The sequence below is a fragment of the Calidris pugnax genome, unplaced genomic scaffold, assembly GCF_001431845.1.
Source record: "Calidris pugnax isolate Ruff unplaced genomic scaffold, ASM143184v1 scaffold41, whole genome shotgun sequence".
NCBI classification, from domain to species: domain Eukaryota; kingdom Metazoa; phylum Chordata; class Aves; order Charadriiformes; family Scolopacidae; genus Calidris; species Calidris pugnax.
This window is the reverse complement of record NW_015094509.1, coordinates 9,268,740-9,294,940: the sequence shown is the minus strand read 5'-3', so window position 1 is coordinate 9,294,940 and position 26,201 is coordinate 9,268,740. Positions and strand designations below refer to the sequence as shown.

At 41.6% G+C, this 26,201-nt stretch overlaps 1 protein-coding gene across 5 annotated transcripts in view; it reads right to left on the bottom strand.

The window, feature by feature from the left end:
• Positions 1–24,497, bottom strand: part of MATN2 (matrilin 2) — a 69,761-nt gene extending 45,264 nt beyond the window's left edge. For 2 of the 5 annotated variants that reach the window (XM_014965534.1, XM_014965536.1), the window contains exons 1-3: positions 24,212–24,497; positions 15,201–15,368; positions 1,368–1,937 (exon numbers count right to left, since the gene is read on the bottom strand). In XM_014965534.1, the coding sequence (XP_014821020.1) occupies positions 1,368–1,937; positions 15,201–15,354 (724 nt within the window). In that variant the 5' untranslated portion in view covers positions 15,355–15,368; positions 24,212–24,497. The remainder of the gene's footprint in view (positions 1–1,367; positions 1,938–15,200; positions 15,369–24,211) is intronic. The other 3 variants (XM_014965537.1, XM_014965538.1, XM_014965535.1) reach the window with 2 other exon arrangements.
• Between the last annotated feature and the right edge of the window lie 1,704 nt (positions 24,498–26,201).

The following is a 26,201-nucleotide window of genomic DNA, read 5'->3' as shown; positions in this document are numbered from 1 at the left end:
CTTCAGTTCCTGACACAGTAAATGTTGTGGAGACCTTCCCTGAGAAAAGGAGGCAGCAGCAACCTCTGCCTCCTCCGTACTCCTCCACCTGCCAAGGGGTGGTTTTATTGAGGATCACATGTATTTGAATTAAAAGTGAGCTATAAAACTCTAATACATTTACAGGACACTGCCTCGTCAGGAAAAAAAATTAGTAAGGGTTATTTGTACTGGACTTGTTTCTAAAACACAATTTAAAAAATGCAGTAAGATGAAGTTTTGAAGCATTTGCTGTTCATTCCATTAAAACTCGCAATCCATGTTTTGTTTACTCTGTCTTGGTTTTTAAATGTATCTTACTCCGCCAGCTAATAATATGGCAAGGAAGAAACAGGAAAAAATCTATTATCTGATGAATGTGTGTGATGGAGTTTTGTGCTGATGCAGTTCAGCTGGAGTCCTGTTGCTCTTTGAAAGAATTTTGGAAAATACCAAGTAAGGAAAATTCTCCAGACTATCCTGACAATAAGCCTCAGTTCTTTTCTGGCAAAAGCATCCCTAGAGATGAGTGAGCATTCAATCTCACCATGCATTTTTTTTTTCTGGACTCTACTGGAAATGCCTCAGCTTAATGCCAAATCTGTATGAAGATGTTTCATATTTATCTCAGGAAAAAATAAAAAAGAAAATGATATTAAATACACAGGTATTTGTAAAAGGTAATTTCTTACCAGGGCATTACAGATAGAAGTGATTTCTCTGTTGTAAATTAATACCTATTAGATATTATTTACTTTATTATATGAATTAGTAATATCACTGTAATGGCTTTTCCCAACTTTCTGTATTTAAAATGGATGGAATAGAAATACTACCATGTCTCTGTGTCTCATTTCCAGTCACAAGGCATGCACAGAGGTAATTATTTGCAGAGAATTAGTATGTAAACTTTAGAAGAGGAATATATGAACTCCATAAAATTTTGTAAATAACCAAAAGACTGTTTATCAGTTTGCAGTTTCAGTACTAAGAGAGATCACATTTAAAATCAATAGATAAAACTATTTTAAATAGCAGAGGCGTTTAAATTTATTGCTATTATGCAATGAATAGGAAAATAATGATATGCGGTTTTGCCTCACTGCTTACGAGTACCAGAAATTAGATCACATTTTATGGCACTTAGCAGCAGAATTAGTTTTTCCCCATATGTACAACTGCTGTTCTGAATGTTGTTTGGCTAGTCTCCTTTTTTTTTCCTCTATATATATTCTAACAGATAAGGCTCCATGTAAAAAAAAAATAATAAATGTTTAATTAAAATGCATAATTTTTTGTATGTTTTACCTTCATCGATGCATTCAAATCTATAGAAAATAAAACCTTACCACAAAGTTTAGTTTGGAAGGCAGAGGTCAGTGTCTCAATCTGACTGAAATTAGCCACCAGAAACACATGCTCTTCGTGCGGTTCACTCCCAATGGACTTCAGCGTATTCATATCCACTCTTCCCACTCCAATGGCAAAAATCAGGATACCCGAGTTACGAGCCTTAGCAGCAATCTCTGCCACTGGATCCTGAGGTCTCCCATCCGTCACTATCATGATAATTCGGGGCACGTTCTGCTTCAGAGGTCGAGCTCCTTCTGACTCTGAAAATGCGATGTTCACCGCGTACTGGATGGCCAGCCCGGTCATGGTGCCCGTCGCCAGGTGCATCATCCTCTTCACCGCCCTCTCAATATCCTGCTTCCTCCTGAATGTCTTCAGGGAGAACTCCTGTTTGACCGTGCTGCCATACTGAATCAGACCTACTCGGGTGGCATCAGGACTGATGTCCAGGAACTGCAGGATGGTTAGAATGAACTCCTTCACTTTTTCAAAGTCGTAAGGACGTACGCTGCGAGAGCTGTCGATGATGAAGACAAGGTCCAGAGGTTTGTTGTTGCAAGTATTTTCTGGAAGGCAAAACGCAAACAAAAATATTTTAGAAGAATTTAATAATACAAACTGGTTCACGTTGACCTGATGTCTCAAACATGCTGTCTAAACAAACACCCCGACAAGTGCTGGGAAAGTACATGAAAAACCAGGGATGCCAGAACTAAGGCTACTTGAGCAACATAAATTTGGCCCCCAGTAAATAACAAAAGCTGCCTGTTATACATGAACAGTATATATATATTTATTTTTTGTGAGATCAGTGCTCAGAATGGCTAATGGCAGTGGAATGGGTAAATACTTCTGCTTTACCCTGTTTTGGGTTTTGCTTACCCTGTGTTGAGATTTTGACCTCATGCCCCAGCCAGGATGGAAACCCACTCTGAAGTACATAGTTACTGTTTGGGTTGCGCTGTGATGCTTTTTGTGGTATTGCCTGAGAATTTAAAAAACCTAACACTCTGATGAGGGGGTGTGGTATCAGTCCTCCATTTCAAACAGGGAAAACAGAACACAAAGAAATTCAGGTCAAAAGCATCTGTTAACTGCAGTGACCGATAAGAGACATGAAGAGAGTGATTTTTCAGGGAACTTGGCATTAAGCAGCACTTTGTATGTACAAAGTACAGCCCTCAATGACGTCAACTGCAGCTGTGAGTGCTCAGCACTTCTGCAAATCAAACCCCATGATTTCAAACGCATAATTAATGGCCATCTGGGAGAAGTCTCGCCTATTGGACTAGCTCAGCATCGCACAGAAATTCTGTGGCTGCAGAGAGAAAATCCTGTTGTCTACAGTGGCACTCAACTTGGCCAAAAAGATCACTCATGTACTTCCTGAAATCTTCTGTTTCGGCCATCAACAGTATTTTTTTCCAAAAGCCACTGGAGCAGAAATACCACAGGGTATGTCTACATCTGACAACTGCAAAGGTGGGCAAGCCAAGCTATCACAGGTAACAGCAGAAGGGAAGACTGGCTGCCTTCTGGGCTTGCGACCAGCTTTCTGGGACTCTGGGTATACACCTTCTGGCTTCTGCTTAGCATCCTTCTTTTTTTGAAAGAACATGAGATGCATGCATGAGTTGCATGATGAGAATGGATAGGGACTGGCCATTCACAGAAAGTCAGCACACAGCAAAATATTAAAAGGCTTTATGGGATGCTGGTGAAGAGAAGTCAACTGAGGTTCAGTATCTACTTTAAGGACCCCTCCAGATTTGGAAATTCCTGAACCCCAAAAGCATGGCAGCTGAGGGAATAGCTGCAGGTAGTATTGCCTTGTTCTTAAGCTTTTCTGCATGCATCCACTTTTGACTGCTGTCACAGACAGGACACTGTCTACTACAGCTTCAATCAGTGTGACTACTCCTGTTCTTAAATTCCTGTGGCTACGAATAAGACTGTGAGATACCGAGCAGACCGTTTGTCTGCCTGGCTTGAAAGATTAAAAGTGGCAAGAATGCTCCTCAAACTACAGTAGCATCCTCATTTTACTAAACTGAGATAGCCCCAACCAGTAATTTCTCTTATTGTCCAACCCAGTTCAATTCCCAGTGCCCTCTCATCTATCTTGTGCACTGAATGAGGCAAATGCTTGGTGGAAAAGTAGTATTTGACTGTGTAATTAAAGGTCATGTCATACTGCACAAGTAGAAGTGGGCCAATCAAAGACTCAATTGGAAAACCATCTGTCTGTAGCCAAGCCTTTACATGAGTTCACTTGTGACTGCTGATGAATGCGAACCATGTGCTTCTGCCAAGGCATGGGGTGAGAAAGATGCCTGTTTTCACTTGTTAACTCAGAGGCCTCTTTCATAGATTACCAAGAACATTTGTGGGCATAGAATAAAAATGCTCTTTGATGACAATGAAAATGACTGCCTGGATTTATTCATGTGCAGTCTACAGTCTGGCTTTATTCATAAGCGTAGGAACATGCTCGAGTTGCTTACTCTTTCAAAATCAGAGGATGTTGAATGCAAGCCAAATTGAGCAGAAACAAAATTCTAGTTCTAATGGGATACAGATATCCTGACATATTAACCATTTTCTATCTTATTATCTTAGTGGCTCATCTCATTATTAATTATTTTTATTAATATAACATGAAATATGCCAGCGTGGTTGTGATACAAAGATAGTGCTACAACACGATTTGTGGGAGCAGAGCAAGTGGAAAGAAAGATAATTACAGAAAAAAGGCTAAGAATATGTGTATATATGAGGGGCAGTACAGAGGAGGGAGAAGGGTAAAATGACTACTATTTTATTTCTCTTAAAACAATTCAAAACTAGAGCTATGGTTTTGAATCCTTTTAATTTGAGTATAAAGATTTGGATCCCAGTCTGAAGAGACTCAGTTATGTATTTTGAAGTCAGGCATGAATCTTGGTGGGAAAAAGCCTGGACGGCATCAATGGATAGTACTACCAGAAACACACCCCATTGTTATAAGTTACGTAAGAAAAAAAATCTGTCTGAATGCACCACAGTATATTTCAAAACTACTTTCACTAGTAAAATTCTCTCTACAGAAATACATTTTAATTTGGAAATGTTTAGTATTTAAAATCTGTCTTCTGACTTGGTGGGGATTTTTAATAACCTTGTAAATTAACGTTGATTTAGCTGAGATGTGCTCAATGAAAAATAAAGTACAACTGTTTTACTAAGCAAAACTCCAGCTGGGTGGTATTTTGAGGAGTGACAATCAGTAATGACTAACAGATCTGAACGCTCGTTGCCTCAGATAAATTTGCAGTGATACTTTTTTAGCACTTCCCCTGTAAACGATAACCTCTTCCTCCTACCAGCTCTTTAAACACAGGACTTTCTCACAACTTTGGCAAAAATCCTTGCACCCTAAAGGAATTCCCTTCTAATTTTCTTATGAAAAGTGACATACTCATTGAAAAGAGCTACTCATCCATAAACCTGTTTCTAAGTCAGCAGAGGTTTTGTATTGCCAATACAAAAGTTAAAAAACCCTCAGTGTGAGTTGTATTACCCAAAGGCAAGACAAGGACAGGCAATGTAAAGGTAGGAAAGATTGGACATGAGGAAAATTATTGACAATGAGAACAATCAGCCATTGGAATAATCTCCCCAGGGAAGCGATGGATTCCTTAACATTGGACACCTTTAAGATTCAGCTGGCCGGGGTGCTGGGCCCCCTTGTACAGACTGTGCTTTTGCTAAGAAACGTTGGCCGAGGTGATCCTTGAGGTCCCCCCAACCCGGTATTCCATGATTCTACAAAGATCAAGTCAACAGTAAATATATTCTTCTCCTCCACTCAATATCCAGTTTATCTGTAAATGACAGTTACAGTGATGCCACCTTCACAATATTAACAAGAAAAGGAAATTTCAGTTCTCCCTGGAAGAATCCAGCTGGGATCCAATCATCTAGATACATAAAACAGAGCTTAAAAGAGTATTTCACATTGAGCATCTTAGTTTCCTCTAAAGCTGAAAACTCCGTTAAATTATTTTCTCTGATCCCTGCAGGTTTCCCTCTGCTTCTTTCTCAAAACAAATTATGCTGAGTCCTCAACCCTTACTTTAGCTTTGACAAAGCTCACACTGCTTTCACTTACTCTCAGAGACCCTGTGTGGGTGAGCTGTTTGTACCCTCCCAGCTTACTTCTTACTAACGCTACTTTGCCTTAATATAACTAAAGCAGCACCAGGGAGTTTTCCTGGGCATTGGAATTGAATCTTCTAGGCTGTTAAATCATTAGAACAGTTCCTGGTATTGTTTAGTCTAGGGAAATTAACATTTTCTCAAGCAATTCTCAGGTATGATATGGGAAGTATCATGAGCCAGGGACCCATCCTAATAAGCAACGTGGATGCAACCACTCTGTAAGCTCAGGGGGTTTAGTAGTACAGAAACAGGCTGTTTATGCCACTGGTCTCAGTGCCAGAGAGATACAAGCTCAGCTCAGAGGCCAGCTGGCCTGCACCCACACCATTAAACTCACCTTCCCACTAAAGCAGAGGGGCACATGCAAATTGTTTTACTGGGAACAATCCCTGTCCACTGTAGCCTCTGCACTACACATGGAGATTGCTCTGGCTGTGTGAGAGACAGCTCCAGAAATTTAACAGCAACAACAATGGTAAAGTCCCAATGCCCGAGAACGTCTTCTGGCATTGTTTAATTTCCTCAGACATTTCCATTTTGGGACATTCAAACCCAATGTCTAAACTAAATGTCTAAACTAACTAAAACCCGTTCAAGAGACCCAAGTTTTAGATGGTGATTTTTCAAAAATTTTTTCAAGACAGCTCCCTTGAAAAGACTGATTGTTTAAAAATGAGTTCTTTATTTTCTATTGTTGCCCTACATCTTTATGACTCCTTAATGTTGTTTTCTTTTAAATCCGCATATTACTTATTTGGTTATGTAGGTATTTATCCTAGTACATGAGAATGGGTAACTGTTAAAGAAGGCTATTCCTGTATGCAAAGCAAAAGAAGGTTAGCTCAATTTGGTAAATAATACAGCAAAGTTAAGACATTGAAAAAGTAATTGATAATAAGTAAATATTAGTTCCATGAAGATTTCTGTTATAGACTAAGACAATTTCAGCAAAAAGGAAGTATGAGATCAGTTAAGAAAAAATGAGATCATAGAAAAATTATTGCCTGAGCAGGCAATACAATAATGGCAATTTAAAGACTCAATATATTGTGTTTCTTAGCTCACTCCATAGTAATGTATATACAAAAAATTACACGTCCTGTGCCATTGCCAGCAATAATACCAGGTTTATTTTTAGATTTTATCTTAGAGTAACAGAACAAAAGTCTTCACTCAGAATTAAATAAAAGAGGAGAAAACTATTCTCCCAGCTAGCACATTATAAAACTGCTCCCTAAATTTCTCTTCTTTCTTTGCCACTATTATTTAATTTTCCCTCTAGCCCTCACCTTTACTTGTTTCTGTTTTCTTTACAACTTCTTGCTTTACAAGTCTCGGTATAACTCCTACCAAATTTGTTTCAAGACATATGAACTTGTTGGGTGTCAAGTATTTGTTCTTGAAGTTCATAATTCTGGTTTTCCCTAGCTAAGCAGACAGCCAGAAAAATTGGGTTTGACGAGTTCTCAGATATTCCCAAAAGATTTCTCGGTTCATCAAAAAGATTTAATCTTCTTGCCATACAATCATCCAAGAAAGGGATATGCAAGTTCGCAATTAATTCATAAATATACCAACAGCAAAATGCTCTGATGGGAAGAAAGATACATCTATGTATTACCTGCACGCACCTTCTAGGAAACTGCAGTAGCTTCATTTGCAAAGATCAAGCATGAAGTATGTAGCAGTTACTGTAACATGTTCCTGTTTGGAAAACACATTTTGTGGTTGTTGCCAAGAGTAAATGAAGAACAGCAGTAATTCCAATCACTTCTTGGCTCTAGTGAGACATTATCTACAAATTAACTTTCCCCCTTTTTTTTTCTCGTTTTAATTCAAAGAAGAGCAAAGGATGGTTATGGTGCATTTCAGATATAATCATACCTAGTTCCTGAAGTAAATGTTAGAAACTGCTCCCTACACCTTTCCTGGCACGCATATCCACTGCACCCCAGTCTGCAGGTCACTCCACCTCTTACCAGCTCTGGGACGTACCCTGTGTCCAAGACCTGTTCCCATACTCCCTGGCCCCATCCCTGCTCTCAGCCTTTTCCAAAGTCAGGGATCTCTGGCCCAAGCTCAAAGATTCATTATGAGTTTGGCAACTCACACATTCCTCCTTACAAATTTCTTCATCTGGGAACACTCTCTAAAGGCAACACAGCCTCCAGACATTTCTTTATTGCCTCTGACAAAATCTTATCTGAACTTCCAAAATTTCTGGGAGGACTGTACAGCAGTAGGCTCATGTCCACAGATTTCCATTTCCTTCTACATGCAAATGCTACATTATCAGTCAGTACAGGAGGGGCCATTACCTTGTTCTCATCTCACCTCACTATTTCTGTTCCCTTCCTGTCATCCTTTCCAAAATAGCAAGCTCATTATTAATATAAAGTCCCCAAACTGACTTCTAGCATTTCTCCACTTCTTTGCTGAGACTGGTGTTGTCCCTGGCAGGGAGCCGGAGTACAGTGTAGGGATACTCTCAAGTTTCTTAGTTCCTTTTGCGTATTTCAGCTGGTCCAAGATGGAAACTGCTGGGTTTCCTAACAGGAGCAAACCTTCTTTCATGGTGCGGAGGACCAGGGAGTGGATTCTGTTCCCTTGGAGGTTGGGGAGCACCTGGAGAGAGGAATGGTGCATCCTGATACCCCCACACTAGTCCCAGCAGCATCAACATCTACCCACCTCTTCCTAACAAAAACCAATGTTATGTGGTCTCAGCTGAGCCCAGCTCACACCCAGGAGAGGAGAGGAATTCATTTTCTGTGCCACGATGGAGAAGCCTTGTAGCACACACAGTTAACACCACTTTGAATCCAGTTCCCACAGACAGCCTGGAGGCATTTACTCTGCCTGTGACTCTGTCTTTTCCTGCACGCATCTGGAAAACACCAAATCGCAACCAGCACCAAAAAAACCTCACAAACGGTGGCTGAATGAGGGAAGATGATCTTTGAATCTTTCTCCTTGAAGATCTGAAAACTCATATTTTGCTTGAGCTACCTGGGGCACTCTTGGAAGGACACACAAGTTATTAGAAAAGGAACACAGAAAAAGTAAATGGCTGTGTAATAGTAGTGTATAAGATTTAGTGGAAAAAATGCGGTCTTAATGAGTTTGTGCTCTTTCTTTTCAGGACATTTGCTTAACGTTTTAAAAACGTTTAAAAACTTTTTTAAAAGCTGCCCGTGTCTTTGTTTATGGGGAAAGCTGTTAGCAACCTCAACATTACTCAGTGATCAGCTGACCTGAAACCACATATTTCTATCCATTGGTAACAGTCTAATAGTTAGACTCTTTTCCAGAACAGTTTCAGAGACAGCACCACGGGATAGTGCCGGACACCATTTCCCCTTGCTCCCCAAAACACGTGGGACGTGATGCCCACCAGCATTCCACTATTCCTACCACTTCAGCAGTACTTAACTGCAGACGGGGTCTTCTAGCTTCCAAAGCCATTTAAAGGCATGTTTTCTTCATTCACAATAATGTCTGATTAACCACTCATGCCTACAGAACAAGACATTCTTTAAGTTATGCAAATGCTGTTTCCAGGATTTTCAAGTAAATTTTGCACATATGTGCTTTTTTTAATTATTAAGTACCTGCAACAAAGCCAAAACCACCACACTTTTGAACATGCGGTGTTCTTTATTTTGGTCTGATCTTCCTTCAAGACAAAACACTCAGAGGAGGCTTTGAGCTCTTTGAGAATCTACACGTAAAAACAGAGTTTGCAATTTTACTCGGTGAATTATCGTCAAGGCAAACTCTTTTTCAAACAGAAATGGTATTTCACAGTAATTTGTGGGGGTTGTAACAAACAATTTCAGAAATACAAAGAGCATTTGCAGTTTAGTATGTGACTCAGTTTTTTCTGTAGCAGCAGATATTTTTTCCCCCCTCGCGGAAAACTTACAAATTAAAAAAGGAAAAGGGAAAAGCCACGGGAAAGGAAGATAAAAGAATAAGAAAACAAAGAGAAGAAGGAAAAAGGAGGGAAAAGAAAATGTGTATTTCCTCTAGAAAAGTCTTAAGAAAATACTGCTGAAATAGAAAATTTCTTGTGCTGCTAGAAATAAAATTATACCTCATATAACATTAATTACTGAATTGTCCTTTAAGCAACTGAAAAGTGAATGTTATTTTGACATATGACTTGAAAATTAATAACTAATACCAAATAGGAAGTTGGCAAGCATAAAGGTGTTATGAGGTTAAAAATTGCCAACACAAACCAAAATCCAGACTGTCTGATTTCCATCATAGCTGGCTGCAGAATAGGACACACATCCCTGGGGTCTGTCATGGTCCCAGTTAGCCCCCACAGCTCATCAGTTGGGCCTGCTTAGGGGATAATAATAGCTTCTTCGGGGGATGATAATAGCTTATTATTATCCTTTATTCTTATTAAATCTGAGAGACTTGTCATGAAGTCCACAGGAGACCTCTCAGCTGTTGAGACAATCACTACTGGGAAGCAAAGCACACAACTGCTAACACTGCCTTGAGGTACAATGTTTGTAGGATGTACCTACCCACCCACCTCAGAAGGAAGAAACAGATGATTTACCAGACTGTAAAATGCTTTGCTCTCTCTCTTTCCAAATATAACATCTATATATATTTCTATGCCAATTTTATGTTTTGATTAGAGAGAGTCTAAATTGATATATTTTTGATTACCTTGTATCCTTATGAAAGTTTAGTTACCTTTTAATGGGAAAAGAATTTTGCTTATGTTTTAACTAAATACACGATAATTCAAAAGATGTAATTTGCAACCTCTTCAAGACTATATCTGCTGTCTGGAATAGTTTTGATCTCTCCAAATACCATGCCAGCATAGTATGTCAAACACATAATATAGATACCATGACACAATTCTGACTTCAATTGCAATGCAGCCTTCAGTTGCAATGAGTCTACTTAACGTCTCTGAGGACAAAAAAAAATTGGCTGGGACACACTTATGTAAAGAAATAACACATACACACATATGTTGAAGCTGCAAATGATTTTCTTACAGCAGCTGTCATCCCATGTTGGTTCAGCAGTCTGCATTAGCAGGATTTGGAGATCTCTGGCCAGCTCTTAGCGTATAAATGTACAATGAATTCAACCAAAACTAAACAGAAATCTTACCTGCACTGCACAGAAGCATCGTGGACCAGATTCACTTTTGTCACATATTTTCCCCTCTGATTTGTGGCTAAAACTTAACCCAGAATGGTTAACCTGATAATGATCTTGAGCCCTAAAGTTATATACACACAAGTTTAAGAACATGGTTGCTTATAAAAATGTTTGGAATAACTGACTATACCGAGTGATTCACAAAGTTAGCGAGCACTCTGTGTACTTCATATTACTTCCTTCCATATTATTAGTGGAATCATATACACACAACCAAGAGATAAATCATTATATATTTTGTTGCAAAATATAATTTAACACAGACAGGGCCATTTGCGTTTAGCAGCAGTTTCTACTGAACAGGAGCCAAGCACATTTCCTTCTTGGCCTCCCTTTCCCTCTCTCTTTCAATTTTGTGCAGTATCAGTTTATCTCTTGTAGTTGCTTTCTTCTGGTATCACGTACTATCTAAATCAATACCCTCTAAATGAGCTTTTTTCCTCACATGAATAATTTTTTTTTCAAAAACAGGTAGGTGTATGTTTTATACTGCTAAGGAACAGAAGACATGCTATTGCTTAGAATATTATTCTACAGTTTATTTAATTATTCCCATGCTTCTGCTTCAGAGTTCTCCAAAGAAATCTGCCCATGTGACATGAAAAACATGCCCAGTTTACAAGAACAGAGTTCACACAAAAACTTGTGCTTTCTCCACAATGTTGAAATTTTGCCTTGCCTTGCTTTACAATAAATGATTAAGATGTGGTAGGGCATAGGTCCTAAATCCCCTCCATCAAAAAAGCCCCCTCATCATCAAACACCAAAAAAGCTCCATCTTGCAATGGCTGGGTACGTGTTGCTTCTGAGCATGGAACCTGCTGAAAGGGACTGTGGACCTCTGCCTTGAAAGCCCAGTGTGGGAAACACCACTCTGGCCGACAGACACAGCTCTTGATTAGACCGTTGAGGTGCAGAAGTCCATTTCAGCTATAGCTGAATGGAATTAGCTAACGTAAGAGACATCATTTTATACTTAAAACCACGCAGCCAAGTATATTTCCATTACTGCTTTTCTTTAGCATCCAAAACCTAACGCTAAGCTGGCAAACTGTGCTTTCAGTGATCTGTGTGTAATCTAACAAAGCAGCTGCACTCAGCAGGAACAATGGTTTTGCTGGAGAGCGAAGTAAAAACTCTTCAGAGCTCCGATAAAGCCTTTAAAAGAGAAGATTCTAAACAAAAAGATCCTGATTCCTTAAAGGAAATTAATAAGGCCAAAGCTCTGATACTTGGGATCAAATTACTGATGAATGGATAGAGAAGGCATAATTTAGTTCATGCATCACTTAAGGAGAGAAAGAGGTGACCGCCCTCTTCTACAGGAAAGACAAATGGACCTTCTTTCTGTTATTTCACAATTTTGCAGGACTATGGAAATGATCCTTTGAAATATAGAAACACCTACATTAAGCTATTATTTTCTAGCAATCTAACACAAATTCTGTTATTACAAGAAATATACATGTATTCTCCAGCTCTAAACCGGCTACATATGTTCTACAATTAAAATGCTACAAGATTAAAGAAAGTCTTAATAAATTTAATTACATTGGCACAACTGACAAGTTTTAAATACTTTTAAGTTTGATTCAGTGTTTAAAGAAAGAAAAGCCTGAAAAGCCAAACCTTTTCAAAGCAGTTTGGCTTTCAAGGGCCACACAGTTCCAAAACTTTATGGACCAAACTTTATGGCTCTATGGACCCTTGCACAAAAGATTTCAGATCTTCAATGGAAATAATTAGCTATATATAATTAGTGATGTATATATAATTGGCTATGTAGCTATCATGTTAAACAACAATAAGTGATGTAAAGATCTGTCAAATCAAGACAACATCAAGGTTTAGCAGAAAGACTGGGGATAAGAAAAACCACATAAAAGACAGCTCATTCCTTCTAAAACCTTTGTTATAACATATAGGCTATTAGTCCTAACAAGACAATTAAGAAATCTACGCAGAACTAGTGCATGGCTGCCAAAAATTAAAACCTCCTGAAGCTGGATCCCAAAATACTTTTATGTCTATGTAAAATCCCACAGGATTTTTTCATCCATTCAATTTTGCTTATTTATGTTGTCAGTTTCCTGGAGCAAGGACTTTTATTTCTGTACATGGCCACTATTAGGATTTTACCAGTAAATAGTTGCCACAGCAATACACTTTTGTTTTGAAAATTGGTAATATGAAGAAAAAAATGGAATAAAATTATTTTAATGCTACTAGTATTTACATAGCATAATCCTTCATTTCAGCCCTAAAAACATAGAGACCTCCACCCCCAAAAAAATCCCAACCTGAACTTCTATTCCTTTTCCAAGTATCTGTTAGTTCTTTGCAGCTACGTTGCTCACTTTTGCCTGTGAATCAAGTCTTTCCACAACAGCAGTGACTGTCATCGCCACCACTATTTATAATATACATGTCTATAGAATGGGACAGCTTCTGGTCTCTGTTAAATTGCTCTAAGTCTGGACTGATTTTATTAAGTCAATAGACTCGATGTCACTGAGATCATGGTTTGGCTCCGTCTTTTCTCATGTCATTTAAGGAACACTGCAGCTTTCCAGAGGGTGGCATGCATTTTACACATTCTGTTCTTTACAGAGAGGCACGTTTCAACCATGCCACTCTTTATATGCGCTGCTGAATTTGAAGCAGGTGACCTAATTTATTGTAACAGAATGCAAGGCCCAAGAGTCTGACTCCAAACTGCCACGTACTTTTCCGGGCTGGACCAGAGAATGTCCCAAGTTTCTTGCATCATTTAATGTCTTGAAAAGTTTCTTACAGTCTGAGCTGCCAGAATTGTTTGCATCCTGCACATGGCAAACTGAATAAAGATCCAGAATTCTCCAAATGCAGGGGCTACAAATCACTTGGCTTTTTAAAGAAGAAAGAAATAATTTAGTCTATACATTTTGATTTATACAGCGTGCTAATTCTTTTAATATATTTTCCACTATTTAAAATATGAAAAAGAGGGTATAAAAGCAATTTTTAACATCACAGGGAAAAAAGGCAAGCTGAGAAATGTGACACCTTTACTGCATTCATTTTTCTAGAGTGACAAGTAGTTTATTTCTTAAAGTAATAAGCCCAGGGTTTTTGCTAGGGGCCCTAAACAATTCTAAAATCACATTTTAGAATTTAGGATTTTAGAAAGTTTGAGAGTCTGTTTAAGTAAGGTGTGAATGTGGGTATTTCTCTTTGCTGTTCCACATGCATATTTTTTGATGGACTAGATCTCCAAAGCTGCGTTCTGCATCCCAAGGTTGAAAAACACAAAGTGTCTCAAGACTGCATCTATTAGTTTTGAGAAAGACTAATAAAAAAGGGAAATGTGTTGTCATTTGGCTTAGATTTGTTCTACAGGAATTGGAAATCAATGGTTTTAAGTTAAGAACGGACAGGTCATGAATGGTACTTTATGGAATTTTACATATTTAAAGCATTATGTTTTGTTTGGAGAAGTTTCACTGAAAACTGGTGCTCCCCTCTCTGTCACCCATTCTCCCATGTTCTGGCTTTGTTTCTCCTTCTTTCTTCCCCATCCATCTTCTGCAGGACATATTTCACATTCCTCATGTTCACCTAGGTTAGGTCACCCTTATGGTGAGGAAGGCCACAACATCTCCCAATGGCAGGAGAGAGATATCTGATTAGATCTACTATTGATGTGCATCATGAATCCCTAATGATTGGTCATGTCCAAACCTCATCCATGTTATGTTTTCATAGTCTGACAATTACTTTAAACATTGAGCAAAAGAAAATTATTTTAAGTCATGAACTGTTAGCACATGAAAAAGCTGACCATCAAATTGTTTGATGACATACAGGCAATGATCAACAAGAGAGAGATGGACTTTATGTTTTAAAATATGACAGCCACAAGCTAAAACTGCCAGACCTCGTCCTCAGAAAAAATGAGCTACTCATTATAAATAAAATTAACCTGAGAAAATGAAGGGATTCACATCAAGTAATGTAATGATAAGCCCTATTTCAACAGCCACTGACTTCGATTCAGTCATCCTTACGCACAGCACATACAGATAGACAGCTTAAACTCTCTGGCATGGTAAATGGCAGCTTTGACAGAACCTCCATGAATCAATACCTATTTTCTCTAAACAGTGGAAATAAGGTCTTTTTTCCAAGACAACAGTCCTGTAGAAAATATTTTATTTCATACCACTTGCATAAGGTAGATCTAGCACCCCAAAAGTAAACACCTTCTTTCAATAGCTCTTAACTGTTCAACAAACTTTGCCATTTGCAAGGAGGAATAGAGAATCTCCTTTTTATTATAAACTAGATCAGCCAAGGTTTGGACAGCTGCTCATGCCTTTTATCATTTGTATTTAAAATGGTTTTTGGTGGTGATGTTTTGGTTTTGTTGGGTTTTTTTGGCAACTTACCTAGTAGATACTGCGAGTTAACGTCCCTTCTTCGGGTGAAACGTCCTCCAGGGAGATCTTTTGCCATGACAGAGACAGCAGAAAGCAGAGTGTGTCCAAAGAGCAGAAAGAAGCAGGCGGTCATTTTCTTCATCTTCAGGAAATAGAGGGACATTCAAGGATGTGAAACTGCAATAAAGGAGTGAAAGGGATGAGAACTTTGATTACACAAAAAAGATACACTGTAACCATGTCAGCCTCCCAACCTCACCACCTTCCTCCCATCACACACACACGTAGACACATTGGCATGCAACAAGATCAACACCTTCCAGAAAGAAGATCTACATAACAAAGTAGCAGTTATCAGACCCTGCAGAGTGTTTTTAGGTATCGTTTGTTGAAGTTCACAGTGAACATTTAAAATGTATTGACCTTTACAATCATTTGTAATAATCAAGTATTTTTAAAGCAAGAAAAGGAACTGGCAGAATATAAAATTCTGAGTATTTTCTCTGTAATAAAGAGATTTTATGCAAGATTCTTCAGTCTGTCCAGCCTAACCATTGCACATTGCTCTATTTTTCCATCTATCAATCTATTTTTCCTTTTGTTGTATCCCACTCAGCATCCCCCAACACTAACACGATGTTCTGGTGTATATGCCAGAGAGCAAAATGAACCACTCAAAATGCCCAGCCTTGCTTAAAACACTTAATACCATTCAGTAACAGGTAAAACATGATTTAAGGGCATTCAAAGTATGAAAGAGATGTATGTAAACAGTTGATGCTTGTAATTGTGGCCACAAAAATTTATATTTTTTGGAGCCCTAGCAGCATGGACACCTGGATGGTATTACTGGTAGAGTATTTCCAGTGCTCTAGTCAGAAACAGATGGACACTTCAAACAGCACATACCACTGAAATTGGGACAAAATTTTGCTGGAGGCAACAGTTGTTACCGCCAGAGATGACTGCTGAAAGCTTCTCCCAGGTTGTCTTCTCACCTCTTGGGGCATCAGCAACAAACACAGGCCTCTGCAAGGCCTCCCTTCTCTCTGGCCCCTTCCTTCAGCACTCCAGGTAGATGAACCTCCAGGATACAGGCCAGTTCCAGCATCAATGTTTTAGAAACATAGAAGCCATGCTCAGAGAGCTAGGGAGCGCAGAGGAATATTTCTCATGCTTATTTGCAAGGCTGTCACAAGAACCAGGCATGAAACGCTTGTTCCAAGGGGCTGTTTGGCTGTAACCTAGTTATCAGGGTCCTAACTCATCTCTCCTAACCCTCCTAACCAGCTGTGGAGACCGGTTGAAGCCACTTTACCTGTTCCTGATTGCACACAAATGGAGAACCAACCATCCTGTGGCAGAGAACCTTCATGTGTCACTGAACCATCCACTAAAAGCACGATGCCAAAGAAAATCATTGCTAAAGAAGTGACTCGGGACAGTCCTACCAGCTCTGCAAAGTATCCCAAAATATACCCTCCTACATTCTGGCACTTAATGTATTTTATACCTTTGTAGCAATTTTGGATATTTGGTAGCAATTTCAAATTCACTGGGCTCACAACTATTTCCAAGTAATTTCAGAAATAAATTCTTAAAAAAAAAAAGGAAAACACGTGCTTGTTTGCCATGATTTTAAATCTTTGAATTCTGTTGGGAAAACGGTTATATGGCATGTAAATATCCTATAATTAGCTGCTTAAATAAACCAAAATGCCTACCTAAGCATTCACTAGTTGTCACCAAATTCTAAAACATATAAAAGCAGTAAATTCAATTTTGCATCATTTTATGAATCCCTTTGAAAAGTAAAGAGGGGCAGTACTAAAGAAATGAAAGCACTGAATAACAGTGCCTAGTTTACTAGGAACCTTTTTATTCAAACTTAACATAACTTCTACTGTTCAACAGCATTTCATTTTGATTCAGAAACCTTAGATTTCAATATCTTTACCAGCGTGGTAACCAGAAAATAAGCTTACTCACAGTTCCACCAAAAAGAGATCCAATTCCCATTAAAAAAAATAAATTTATTATCAACACACTCCTACCCTCACAAACAGCGAAAATACTGTTTGAAAGAAAAGCAATGTTTAACAGAGGAGAGCTTTAGTTGCCTCATCGTACAAATGTTGATATATAAGACAATCTAAAATAAAAAATAAAGTAAAATTATGAAAGTGCATCCATTCACAGTGAGGAAAAAAACAAGTCCCCAAAGTCAAAGGCTGTGTGTGTGATAAGACACCGCTGTGCCAAACCTGTTGCCACCCTGAAAATCCACACTGAAAGCTTCTGTGCTGCCTTCCTGAGGCGATGGCAGCCTGGACTTTTGTGCTTTGCTCTAGTTCCAGGTGCCTATTCGTGTCCACCGCTGTTTGCATTTTTACATGATCAGTTTGCTTTGTGGTTTGCACAGCTTCTCCGCACACCGTCCTCCCACGGTTCTCTGCTTATTTTCTGTGTCTTCTGCAAGGTCCCCTCTCTTCACTCTGGAAGTTGGATGGCGTTTATTGCACCACATTTGGTATTTAGCACCTCATTTTCCTGACGGGCTAAGCCTGACACAGCCCTGTGCAGCTTCACATGACAGCAAGGCTGGCTAAGCCTTGCTCTACCAACCTGAGAACATAATCCCAAAGTACCAATGTTACAAACACATATTTTCCAGGTAGCCAAAAACCCATATGTTTCAAGCACTTCAGTTCCAGCTGTCGCAGCAGGAATGTTCAGCATTATACCATCAGGACCCAAGTCCCATGGGCAGACCCAAGACCAAGTCACAGCATGGCAAGTACCCCAAACACCTCGGAAGCAAAAGACATCAAGAAGAGGTGTGGGAACACATGGCTGATCAGATGCAACGGCTTCCATTGCTCCACTCTCCTACCCGGAGAGAGAGGAAAAAGAGAGTCCTATGTAGGGCTTTTACAGCAACCTTGGAGCAGTCAGCACAGCACACTGCTCTGAAGAAGCTAATAGTGAACAGGCAACCGCTGCTCAGAGAAGTACGATCTGGAGAGGGCTGCTTGCAATATCTGTCTTGAAGTTTGGTATAAAGGAGCTTCTCCCAGAAGATGGCAGGTAAATAGACAAGCACTCTTGTTCTTTCAGGCTTCCCTTGCTCCTGAAGTTGCTAGTCAAGAGCTAAATATTTCTATATTATCAATTTGTTTTCTTATCAATTTGTTTTCTTATCAATTTGTTTTCTTATCAATTTGTTTTCTTATCAATTTTACCTGTGCTTGCTTAGCCCTATACTAACACAACAAAATAATTTTTCTGATGCACTGTTGTGGATTTTCAATTTTCATGAACTACAGTGTAAGAATACTGAAAAATGAGATTGTGACTTCACCTTTAAAATACCAATTTCCTTTGTTGGACAGCACTCAAACAACACAAAGATGTTGATTTCAACCCTTTCCAAGATTTTTCCATGGAAGTCTGCTCGTAAGGGATTGATGGCTGTTTGGACAGAGACACTACTGAATATTCAGTGTCAGTGGTCATAAATGAATGACTTTCTCCATTGCACGGTGCATGCTATTAAGTTTTGTCCTCTTCACTGTGGTAACTCATAAATAACATCAAGGGAGAAGAGATGCTCTCTGGCTCACGCTGAAGTCAGTGTCCTTCCATCTTTTATCCACTTCAGGGAAATTTCTTTCACATAGAATTAGGAAACCCTCCTACTGGCCTGAAAGGCCACCTCTTTTTAATTCAGGTACCTTAAAAAAGTACCTGTCTTTGCTGGGCAGATCTTGCTCAAAAAAAAAATTGGAAAACTAGGGTAGTCATATGTTTCAGATCATGCCTCCTGCTCCTCTGGGTGGTCTCCTTCCTTATCTTGCAGTCCAAGGCTCAATCAGAAACATGAACTCCACAAAACCCTTCCTCTCCACCTTCTCCAGCTGCTACCAGAACTGGCACAATGCACAGAAGAGGAAATTCTCAGCAATTACCTGGAACATCAGCATCTTTAGTGACTGCAGATAATATCACCTCTTTTGAGCCCTATATAATTTCTTGTCATAAATGGGAAGGAAAGGGAAAACAAAAAAGGCACCACAGGCAGCAGTTATTACCACTACAGAGGCTGCCTTCAGCTTTCCTTGTTTGATAGTTAGAGACAGCCATTTACTTCCATTAAGCTGCCAGCAGATCTAACTTCAGTGTTTTTAAGTTATAAAGAACCTAAGTGCATAAAAGAGAAAACATTCTGAGGTTCTTTCAGCAGTCCTTATTATCTATCCATTTTTAAGACAGAAGAAAACTGTGATCAAATCAAAAGCTTTTACTGAAGCTAAAGAAACTGCAAGCAACCTATATAAGTCAAAAAAGAGTCCGTGTCCCCCAGTTAGCAAGCACCATGAGTTACTTGGAACACCAATGAGCTTATATTACACAAAATATCTCATTCTTAATCCCATCACCTCAGAAATTAAAAAAAAATAATCAAGGACAGCAGGCACTGTAAAGCCCTGTTAACTACCAGTTACATGTTCCAAGGTACTTCGCTATCCACAAGCCAGCACAGGCATTACTAGTCCATTAATCATTAAAATCACTGTGTGTGGCATGGGTGTCAGGACAGAGCATTAATAATTCCCCCTGTCTTTCTGGATCAGATTGCTGACACGGGCATTTTCCAGTTCTGAAAAATTGCTATAGAGTCCTGCAGAGCCCCACATCATAAAGTGTCTGTCCCCAGCTATGCAGGTGCTGTGGGGGGGCTGCTGGCCACAATCAGGAGGATGATGGTTACCACATCAGCAAGAAGTATGATCTTGCCTTCACCCTTAAAAAGGAGCACTCCACTGCCATCCTGTTCCACCAAACGATGCACTGGATTTTCTGTGACTCCTTGTTGTCCAAGGAGAGCTTCACTAGGCTAAACAACACAGGACAGGTAGAAATCTCCTAAAATCACTGTCATCAACTGCACCTCACTGACACAGTTAAATCATTAAAAAAAAAAACTAGGTTGCAGTTGCTCTAAATTTCTAAATTCCTCATCTGTCCCCCAACCCTGATGGCAAGCACTATGTGAACTTGAGCACGTGAAACCCACACGCCACTGCGTTAAGTCCTACAAAGCAGCAGAGTTGTATTCCCTTATTAACACATTCATTAGCTCCTTTTAAGAGGCTAACTTCGGCTATTCATGCTGTCAGTAGCATGAGATGAATCTGGGAAACCAATTATCTAGAAGTCAGTTAGTAATTGGGGTGTTTTCTGAGGCAGACAACCAAAACACAAACAGCTTTCATAATAGCACAGCAAGCAACAACCACAACAAAACTAACCATTGACTTGGCAACAGGAAACAGTTCTTTATCAATCTAAAATAACATGTGTCCAAACAGTAAGAGCAACCCAAATCTGCAGTGGGCTTAAGACCAGAAGTTGTGCACTCCAGCACAAGGAGACTGGGACAAATTCTTCACATGGGACCATAAGAGGTCTGCTTCCCAACAGGAAGTTTTAGAGCCACACAATCCTGTTTCTTGCCTGCAGAAGGGCATGATCTTACCATGTGACAGTGACCTGCCTTTTCCAGACATGTCTGCATAGTGATGGGGACAGGATGATGACCCCAGATTCATAATCTTCCAGCTTTGCTTCCTACATTTTCACATGGTCCTCTTCATCCAGCACATATCCCTGCCTTGGCAGCTAACATCCTGCTCAGCAGCAGAAAAGATATTCCAGCACTCTCTCTACTGAGAGATGCCCCTGCCTTCTCTGGCAATCAGGCTGCAGCTGAAGCTCCACCAGTACCTAATTGTTCTGATTGCTGCTACAAATGCCCACAGCTGAGCCGTATCCTGGACTAATAAAGTCAAAGGTGACATCAGACTATACTATCTTGAAACGGTAAAAGGAAGACCCAAAAATGCAGTATGGAGCAGTTCCTAGAAGGGAGGGGGATGACATTTGGTAGTCTGCAAAACAGTCCCACAAACCCAGCACTGTCCATGAGTATCGGTGTGCAGAGTGTAGCTGAAGGCGCTATGAGATAGAGGAGGGCGACCACATTCTGTCAGAAGAGCCTTGGGGATGGGGAAGAGCAGCCTATTCAATCCCTGAGGTCAGATAAGCACACACACGTCTTGATGAGTATACGCACCAGAACATACCGCGTATTGGGAAGAGCAAAGATCAACATTAAAGTTTATTGTGAGGTGTAAAAATCATGGTAGGACTCTTACACAATGGACTCAGTTATCTAAAGGGCTTAGAGTATAGGCACTACATGTATAATTGGGTTTTCTACAACTCTAATGAAATAAAGAACGTTAAGGGATCTATTAGTTATTTTTAATTAATTCATCTAAATCATATATATCCTGATATCACTGTTGTAAAGCTAATAACTACTAAATCATAGACTAATTTAGGTCAGAAAGGACATCTGTAGGTCACCAGGTCCAACCCTTGCTCAGAGCCGAAGCTGACGACCGTTTCAGTCATTTCAGAAACTTGCCATATAAAAGTTAATGGTGATGCTGTAGAACAGTGCACCCATAGTATGGTTTCCTCCACATAGTTTCCAGTGGTCAGACAGCAAGCTTCAGCAGTGGGAATTCTTATTTTATGACAGCATTAGTCTCCATGTTATGATTCTCTTCGGTTGCCACTTGGACAATAGACCTTTTCATTATCTTGTTCTTTTGGGGAAGACTCATTCGCACTTTCTGGTTCCCAATCTAGATCTAGACATCAGAGTTTCCACAAAGTTCCCAGAGAGTAGCATGGGAAAACGGAGAAACTTTGCTTTTACCATGAAGGGTAGGTATTTATATGAAAGTATATATTATATGACATATAATACATATGTGGGCTGCTTAGTTTTGTCTCTGTGAAGTACAGTCACAAACCATAACAGGCTGTTAATTGCAAGCAGAAAGGCTTTCTTTTTTTTTTTTTTTTAACACAAAAAAAGGATAAAGGATTCAGAAGTTCTGAAACTTATTTGCAAACCCACACTGACCCCAGCACCAGCACAAAACAGTAATTTGGGGATCAAAACCACTCCATTCCAAATACTCCTTGCGCGTAATGAAAACACCATCTAACAATGAGCATGCTATATAAAAGGAGCTTGTTAATGATGTCCAGAGTATAATTAAATAGCAGTGCTTAGTGTTTTACTCTCCCATGGAGACAGTTTATAAGTCATGGGAGAGTATTTAGATCTGATTAGCCTTTCCCTAGTTTGCCTGGACTGACTAAAGCATATTTTACTATTACAGCAGAGTGCCTGAGTTTGTTCATGAAAAATCCCTACAAAGTCAGTGGAAAGACTCACGTAAAGTAATTAGGGGTGAATATTGAGTGCAAGATTGAGGATCTTAGCTGCAATCTTGTGTAACTGAGTGCTACATTTTCTTATGATATAAAATAAGTCAAATTTAATTTGCTGAATATAGTTTTGATCATAATGATATAAGGTACATGAGGAAAAGATTAAAGCTGACACCTATATGAAAAGTGTATAATTCAAAAATTATTTTGTAGATTTTGTAAGATTTTATGGAAATGCTATGTGTGTATTTTAATAGGCTCTTGATTTAAGGAGAATTTATGATGGGATTCAGTATAACTTCTTCTGAAGTAGTCAGCTGCCTCACAGTAGCACACCTACAGCATCTAACGGAGCATGTCACCTTTTCAGATCTCAGTCAGGATCACTCACCCCTTGAATGACTCACCCCAAAAGAAAACCCAAGCATTTAGGAAGCACTACATAAACCAGGAGGTTGCATTTTTCCCTCTCAGTCAATACTAACCCACGGGTAAGCAGTGACAGCGGCCAGTCCGACACGGAAAGAGCCGTCTTCTGCAACAGGAGTATGTGGTCATTAAAGATGCCACAACAATTTTTATAAAGATTAAACAGCACCATCTAGGTTGGGTTTCCAGGGCGAGTATATGACAGGCAACAAACCATCCTCTGCTCCTTCCACCTCCAGCAGCCGCAGGGCTCCCAGGGACCTGCAGAGGGTCCCGCTGGAACCTGGGACAGACACCTGCAGGCTCCTCCCCAACACATGTTCCTGGATAAAAGTTCGGCTCTGATTCTGCACTGATTTGAAAACATAGTGGGATTTTTTCCCTTCCAGCACATACACTCTCTTTTTTTTTAAAAAAAAAAAAGAGTTACTGGAGCAGGCGCGGGGAAGGGGACCGGGGGGGACTCTGCTCAGCCCCGCGCAGCCCGAAAAGGCCATTTCTCCCGCGGCTCAAGCACGAACGGCTCCAGCGGGACCCAAAACCCACCCCTACCCCAGGCGGGGCCGTTCCGCTGGGCGGCGGGCAGCTGCGGCGGCCGGGAGCGAGTGCGGGAGCGCCTCCTCCACCCCCCCTCTTCTCCCGGACGGCGCTTCCCCCTCCCGCCCCTCCGGGAGCTGCCGCCTCCCGCCGGCCCCGGCCCCGAGCGGCCGTAGCCCGGCTCAGCCGTACCCAGGGGAAGGAGGAGGGAGGGAGGGGGGGTCCCGCATGGGACCCAGACCTCCGGAGCCGGCTCTTCCCCGGGAGGCAGCCGCGGGTGGCCGGGCCCCTCTCTCCTCAGCCGCCTCCGCCGCCAGGGACGCGGTCCCGCTCCTTCCCGCCGGCCCCCGTGCGAGGACACGGGCTGTCGCCCCGCTCCTTCCCGCCGCCCCCCTGTGAGGGACGCGGTTCTGCTCCTTCTCGACGGTTCCCCTCCTTCTCGACGGTTCTCCTCCTCCTTCTCGATGGCCCCGCTTGAGGGACGCGGCCCCCTCCCTCCCGCCGGCCCCCGTGTGAGGGACAACGGTCTGTCCCCCCGCTCCCTCCCGTCCGCCGTCGGGGAAGAAACGCGACCGACGGCCCTCCCGGGACACGGCCCGTCGGCCCCACGCCTTCCCTCCCGGGGGACGCGGGACCTGCTCCCACCCGTCAGGGACGCGGGCTGCCGGCCCCGCTCCCTCCCGCCCCTCCGGGCTCCCCGCTGCGGTGGCCCCGTCTCGGCCCCCGCGCCCGCCCCGCACCTCGGCCCCGCCGACGGTTCCTCCGGGTCAGCCCTGGCGCTGCGCTGCGAGGGGGCGGCAGGGGAAGCTCCTGCAGCCCCGAGGAGGAGCACCGGCCGCGGCAGAGGGGGCTGTCCCCGCAGGAGAGGGCCGCGGGGCCCGGGAGAGCGGGGTTGGTTTGGCTCCGACGGCTCAGCGCCCGACCGGCAGCATCCTCCCCCGGCCACAGCCCCGCTCCCCGCGCCGGGCCCGCGCTCCCTTCCAGGGAAATCGACCAAGGGAAACGTCGGGGGATGGAAATCCCATTCCCCGCGAGAAAGGAGCTCCCGGGCCAAGGCAAACAGCGGCCGGTGAAGCGGGAGGGTGTCCGCCACCGCCGCCAGCCCGTGGGGAGCCCCCCCCGGGGAAAACACTGCCCGAGGAGTAAAATTAATGGGCCGGGTGGAAGGGACTGTCGTTTCACAGCTGTCACAGAAACTGGCAGTGGGGGCTGCCTATCAACACTTACAGTTTTATTATGTATGAAAAAGAAAAAAAAATAAAATTCCCGCTTTTCTCCAAAATAATTGTGATTTGTATTTCCTGGATAAAAAGGCAACTCAGCAGTCAAAGCCATTCCAACTGCAGACGTGAGCCGGGCTCCCTGTCCGTGTCCAACAAGAAAGGGATAAAATCGCCAAGCCCTGCCAATTCCGGGGCACCAGGTGCCAGTGGGGTCCGAGAGAGGGGATTTGTACCCCCCCAGAGTTGCTGGGATGGTGAGAAAACTCTGGAAATCAGCAGATAATTGGGGTAAATTTTGTACGGCACAATTAATTGTCTGTGAGATGGATGTACAAAATCTAATCCCTAAAAAGCGGGGGTGTAAGTGGCAAGGAAATCTCAAACTGAAAGGGTCTGGATTCACCCTGTCCTTCATTCTGAGCACTGGCTCCTGAACCTCTCCTGTAGCTGGAGGAAAGGAAAAAATGAAAAAGGCAGCTGAAGATTGATAGTCATTATAGCAAGGCCAGCAGAGCCACGTGCGGAACAGTTCACCCCTCCTGTTTCATCTTTTGTAATGTAGCATAAGATGAGGCCCCAACCACAATCCCAATTAACGCTCCATCATCTCAAAATGCAGAATCTGTACCCCTGAGGATTTCGGTTGTCCTGTAGTTTGAGACAACAGCGGAGTTGCCAGAGGAAGACAAAAAAGAGGAGAGAAAATGTGGTGGTGAGAAGATCATGCGAGGGCACAGAGGCTCCACTTGGTAGGTTCAGCTCCAACTTATGCATAAGAAATCCCAACACCAGCTCTTCCCAGAGGCCGTGCAGCCTGCTGCTGCTGGCAGGTTGAACACACGGAAGGTGTCCCAGCTGGATACTGGAGGCTGGGGTATGATGGCAGTGAGTCAGCCCAATAGGGCATCTATTTGTTTCATAAGAGAGGGATTTTTATTTGACTTTATTAATCAATTTTGCTATTTATTTAATACCGTACCAGAAATTCTGTGTATTCCCCACATTACAGAGTCTCACCGTCTCTTTGCCACTTGTCCTTCCTCAAATGACGAGCTTCTGTCCTCCACTCCCAAAGTGACTTCTTTTTGAGTCAGGAGAGACATTGTTCAGTCTCTCGATGTTTGGGAGGATGAGTAGAGGAAAGATGGAAGATGTTATGTTAGAAAAAGCTGGAGGCTTCTATCAAGGCATGCTTTGATCTGCAGGCAATTATTAAGCTTCTTGAAGATTGCTGACTGGATAGCAGAGGCTTTCTGAGTCTCCTCTTTCCTTTCCTGGCTTCTCTCAGTGCCTGGAAGGATAGTTCTCAGTCTGGAAGACACTCCCAGTGATGTAGGCTGCTTTTGAATTATCACAGGCAACCACATAATGTAAAAAACACATTTCAGAAAGTATGTTCCATCTTAAAAAGCAGGTGCTTCAGTAAACCATTAGTGAATTGGTTTTTCTCCTGCTGTTAGAGGACTGTTTCAGACCATCCCAGTAGTTAGACACTTCCTACTAATTT